This window comes from Egretta garzetta, unplaced genomic scaffold (assembly GCF_000687185.1).
Source record: "Egretta garzetta isolate BGI_Z169 unplaced genomic scaffold, ASM68718v1 scaffold64, whole genome shotgun sequence".
NCBI classification, from domain to species: Eukaryota; Metazoa; Chordata; class Aves; order Pelecaniformes; family Ardeidae; genus Egretta; species Egretta garzetta.
Genome location: NW_009259596.1, coordinates 4,603,399 through 4,608,124, shown reverse-complemented (window position 1 = coordinate 4,608,124; position 4,726 = coordinate 4,603,399). Strand labels below are relative to the sequence as shown.

At 41.9% G+C, this 4,726-nt stretch overlaps 1 protein-coding gene across 1 annotated transcript; it reads right to left on the bottom strand.

The window, feature by feature from the left end:
- Positions 1–1,288: 1,288 nt before the first annotated feature.
- Positions 1,289–4,525, bottom strand: LOC104125694 (secreted frizzled-related protein 2). Its single transcript, XM_009638165.2, has 4 exons — positions 4,239–4,525; positions 3,522–3,691; positions 2,694–2,786; positions 1,289–1,599 (listed from the first exon to the last, which is right to left on the bottom strand). The coding sequence occupies exons 1-4, from the start codon at positions 4,523–4,525 to the stop codon at positions 1,289–1,291; spliced, it is 861 nt and encodes a 286-aa protein (XP_009636460.1).
- Positions 4,526–4,726: the final 201 nt, after the last annotated feature.

The following is a 4,726-nucleotide window of genomic DNA, read 5'->3' as shown; positions in this document are numbered from 1 at the left end:
CGGCAGGATCAAATGAACCGAGCTTTCCAACGACCTACTTTTTTTCTAAGCAGTGACTTCATTATACGACAGAAACTCAATATAGGCCGTTTCAACTTTTTTCCCTCCGTCCCTACTAGTTTTCCAGTTGATGGTAGAAAGCGGTGGAGCAGGCATCGCCAGGAGCGTGCACACAAACCTGCGCTTACCGGGGACTTACCGGGATCCCAGATCGTTCCAGATGGGACTTTTAGAAAGCTACAAGACCACAAACTTTTCCCATATGTGTTTCAAGAAAATATGGCCATAACAGATACAGTATCACTGAAATATCTTCTAATTTATGTATTTTCGATTACCTGTTCTTGAGTCTCTCTTATTTATATGTGATATATTTATAACACTATATATGACGTCTTTATAAAACTAAAACTGAGTCAAGTTCTGTCCATCTTCATGTGGTCTTTAATGTCAGTGTCTTGCACTGGCGATGAGGTTGCTAATCGTGTGGCCGCTGTAATATCTCACGTTTCTTAGACAATATCACTCCGTTATTTCCCTGCAGCCCACTTAGACAGCTGGTAAGGATTCTGCATTGGCTTTTTTAACTTCTCTGAAAATGGAAAGGGACCTGTCAGTGTGTGTGTGTGTGTGAGGTGATTTAGATTCCAGTTGCACTGTGTTACATTCAAGGTGCTCACACAAGAATAAAAAGTTTCAAAAACTACATTTAGCCGATGCTCCCAGGCATTACCACTGAGATGTTTGTCAGCTCTGTCATTGTAAAATGATGCCCGGTAACCAAATCTTCTTGTAGCTGGGGACAACCATATCGTGCTTACAGTTACTTATTCCTATTTATTCCACCTTGAGTCCAGCAAAAGCGACCAGCAGAGGGCTGCCTTCTTTTAAAATACTCTAATGGGAGAAAATGAAGTGGATTAATGAAACATTAAGCAAGGGAAGGTTTAGGTAACTCGAGAAAATGGCAGAGCGGGTGGTATAGAAAAATACATTAAAGGTAGTCAGCTGGATTGAAACTGTTTGATGCCAGTTTTTGCACATATTACAGAATATTTTTGAAATAACTCAAAGAACATTTATACATGCTTGGCCAAGTTTGAACTTGATGTGAATAGCTGGACCACTACAGAAAGGAGGCCTGATAACACGGGGGTTTAAGTTCAACTCGTAATACAATTTAAAAGGAAATTAAGACTTTACATTCCACTTATAGTACATTCCTATTTACAAGAGAGGTTTGGCATGAGAAGTATAATCATCTTTTTACAAATAACACGATAACTATTTACAAGCATTTGTGGTATCTCCACTTCTGAGTGGCCAAAGTCAGCTGGGAGTCCCTCCTCTGCCAGTGATAAACCTGATTTACTAAAATGATGCCCTCTTCAATATTCCCCACAAGGAGATATACCATGGGACGATGGGTTGGAGTCATCCTCTGCGTACAGTTTTCATTGATTAGCAGCCACTGTTGTATCATACTCTGAGTTTCATAAGGCAAGAGTGAGCCCTGAGTGATGAATTCCACTTGGCATTCAATGTTATACTCTTGGTCACCAAATACTGTTCTCTTTTTGGACAGCTTTACTTTCACTGCTAAAGAAAAAAAAGGAAACATGTAAGTTACTCTATTTACTCAAATGCAGAAGGAAACACTACCAGTGAAAGCAGGAAGATTCCTTAAAAATACTATTGTAGTTTATGCTGATAGAGTACAGCAAGGCCTTGTCTAGCAGCAGTATAAGTTTTAAAATATTTTTTTAAAAGTATGTTATGTACTAGAGAATTTTTTCGTGGAATTGTGGAGAATTTTTTCACAAAGGTGAATAATGTATTTTTACCATTGCCATGTATGTTAGACACTGTGGATAATTAGATATTGTAAGCTGTTGGTGTTGTTCTCATATCCCGAGGCTGCCCAGCTTGCCCAGGCAATTCTCCTGAAACTCACTTTGTCCACGTTATGAACGCCTCAGCAAAAACCAGCTAGTAATGCTTGCAGGTACCACCCTTTGAGATATTCCCTTTTCATTACAGGCATTGACCTACCCCACTTGACTCCACCAACACTTTTTAGCATGGAATTGCTCTACAGCGCCTGACCTAAAGCCAGCCGAAGTCACTGGGAGTCTTTGCCCTGACTTCAAAGGGCTTTGCAGGAAGTTTCTAGGGCAAACCCAAAAGTATTGCCTGTGACTCCACTAAGACAACACGAGGTAAATATATATTTTATTGATACGATTTTCTGAGTCTCCTTTTCAGTAAGCTATGTATCACAAACAACTCATGCACACGAGTAACAAGAACACACCGTTCACTGGTGAAACCAAAGCTTTAGTTTGGGTTTAACCACTAATAAAAGGCAAACCTGCTTATTTGGCTGCTTTTGCCAGAAATATTTTCTGTAAAGCATGTTGTACTACAGTGTAGCCAAATAGGCAAGAACAGAAGAGCTATTTGGTTGTAAAATAGATCATTAGATCTTTCATGAAAAATAAATCTTCCTCTTTTTTTTATTAGAAAGAACATATTCTGATAAACAGTCTAAAGTTAGGTCAGCAGCCAAACCGTTAGGATTAAGACTTCGAAATCCCATCAGAAACTGTCAGTTACCTTAATCCTAATTTTAAAGCATTTCAGAAGGAGAACTGTTAGTCTCTTTAATAGCAGCCATACTAGCAAGGACTTACCAAAGTTACTGTCACAGAAAACTTCGAGAACTCTTTTGTGCGTAAAGAATTCCTCCACTGCTGGGCAGGCCTGGCAGGCAGGCTTTGGTAGGGCTGGTAAGAAATGACAAAGTTGCATTGTTATCTTTTAGAATCTTTTGTATTAATTTTCTACCCTCAAAGCTGAGAGTTCACTGTTTAACCACAGGGATGACAGAGAAAATACACAATTGGTCAGTGATAATGTAAAAGTCTGCACACTTCTCTGAAAACATGGGTAGGGATGAAGAGGAGTTTCATTTTCCATGCCCATTCAGTCCTTGTTCAGACTGACAAGTTCAATTATCAGATGGAATACAGCATCATTGTTTTTCCTATGGCTAAGGTGGGTGGGGAGGGGGTTAGGTGGGTGGTTCTGGCAGTGATCCCGCGTTCGGCTGCGCTAGGATTGTGAATACATGAATTCGGGTGTGCCGTTTCTCTGTGATAAGGGCCATGAATAAGTCTATAAAGAGACCTCAAAATAAATCAAATACAGTGTGCTGTCGTGGGTGTGATACTGTCCATAGCTGTGTGCAGGGTGATAATCGCCTTCCTCCTCTATCTGAGCATAGACTATCTACACTTCATTTTGTTGAAGCGATGCTGGTTTACACCATCTGAGGTCTGCTGCAGCTTACACGGCAAGCACGAGCACTTCCCTGCCATCTGGACAAACGGTGAAGCAGTGCGGATAGATGCGACTCTGTTTACAAAATCACAGAGTGTCTGGGAACAGTGTCCCTTGTACCTCTTGACTCCCAGGAGCCCAGAGTACGGCTGCCCTTCCCTCTGCCATCTTCCAGCTACCTTTGAGCAAGTGTTTATATTCCTTTGTAAGAGATGCCAGGCACATGTCCTCGTCCGCGGGGAATCGATCGCAGTCCAGACTGTCAGGCCAGGGGTGTCCGTGGCAGGCGAGCACAGGGGCACAGCTGTCACGGACAGCAACACACATACTCCTACAAGGATGGATAAACCTGTCGCCGGAGGAAATACCAGGCTGAATCAGTCAAACTCACTCAGTGATAACAGAAACTTTTGCCACAGCGATTTCTGTGCAAAGTACATCGTCTTTGCTGATACTGAACATCCTTCAGCAACAGTATAGTTCTCCAAGCGGCAGCTGTGCAAACTATGCAAGTGGTCTGTATATGGACTGGACCGTGCTTACAGGAGCAAGTCACAATTCTAAAAGTGCTTTTATTACAACCTAAGAAAAGCTTCAGCAAGAGTCTGGTTCTATTCGCAATACGTGCTTCAACCCTAAATTAACAAGAATAAAATTTCAGCTGTAACAAATTAAACCATCATATTCTTGGACAACAGCATTCATTTCTGCAAAGCAAACTAAAGTTGAAGTGGAACAGGTTTTCAGTACTTTTCTTTCCAATAAGAATGTAAAGGTTAACAGAATGATTTCAGATAAAGTGGAGATCACCTTTAGATTACGATAAACATGCATTTAATTTGATCTGTGCTCTGGCAAATAAAGGCTGGAGTTTTGTACTGTGCTGTGGTACTTACGTATCTAAACAGATGGGTGCAAACAGGGAGCACAGGAATGTCCTCACGTGAGGGTGACAGTCCGTGTGTGCAAGGTGCTGCCAGGTGGTGGATTTTAGGATAACCTCTGCCATGCTTGTGTGTCCCATCAGGTTGGGAAGCCTCATTTCGGAGTACCCAATCTTGTGGCACATGTTCATCTCCTTGGGTATCACTACACATTTCGTGGATAATCCAATGTCAAAGCCTGTTGTCACTCTTAGGCAACCACTCAGAGCAAAAACAAGTATTTTTGCAGTCAAGAGCATCTTCCAGTGACTCCTGGGCTGCTGAGCAGGGAGCTGTCAAACCCCCCAACCGCAGGGGCACGCTGAAAACCTTGTGGCTTATATACCCCAAGAGCTTAATAAACCATTGGTTATCAACTGCTTATCAAATCACTCGAGACAAGACCAGGCCTTATTGCCTATTCAGGGGATTGCTGTGATAACCAGGGAGGTAGAGACAAA

Bases quoted from the DNA above. Each gene is read 5' to 3' on its own strand.
- LOC104125694 (XM_009638165.2), bottom strand. From the start codon at position 4,525: ATGCTCTTGACTGCAAAAATACTTGTTTTTGCTCTGAGTGGTTGCCTA. The intron at 3,692-4,238 runs GTAAGTACCACA...CTCCGGCGACAG, and splicing joins GCACCCATCTGTTTAGATAC to GTTTATCCATCCTTGTAGGA. The intron at 1,600-2,693 runs GTAAGTCCTTGC...TTTTTTCTTTAG, and splicing joins TTTCTGTGACAGTAACTTTG to CAGTGAAAGTAAAGCTGTCC.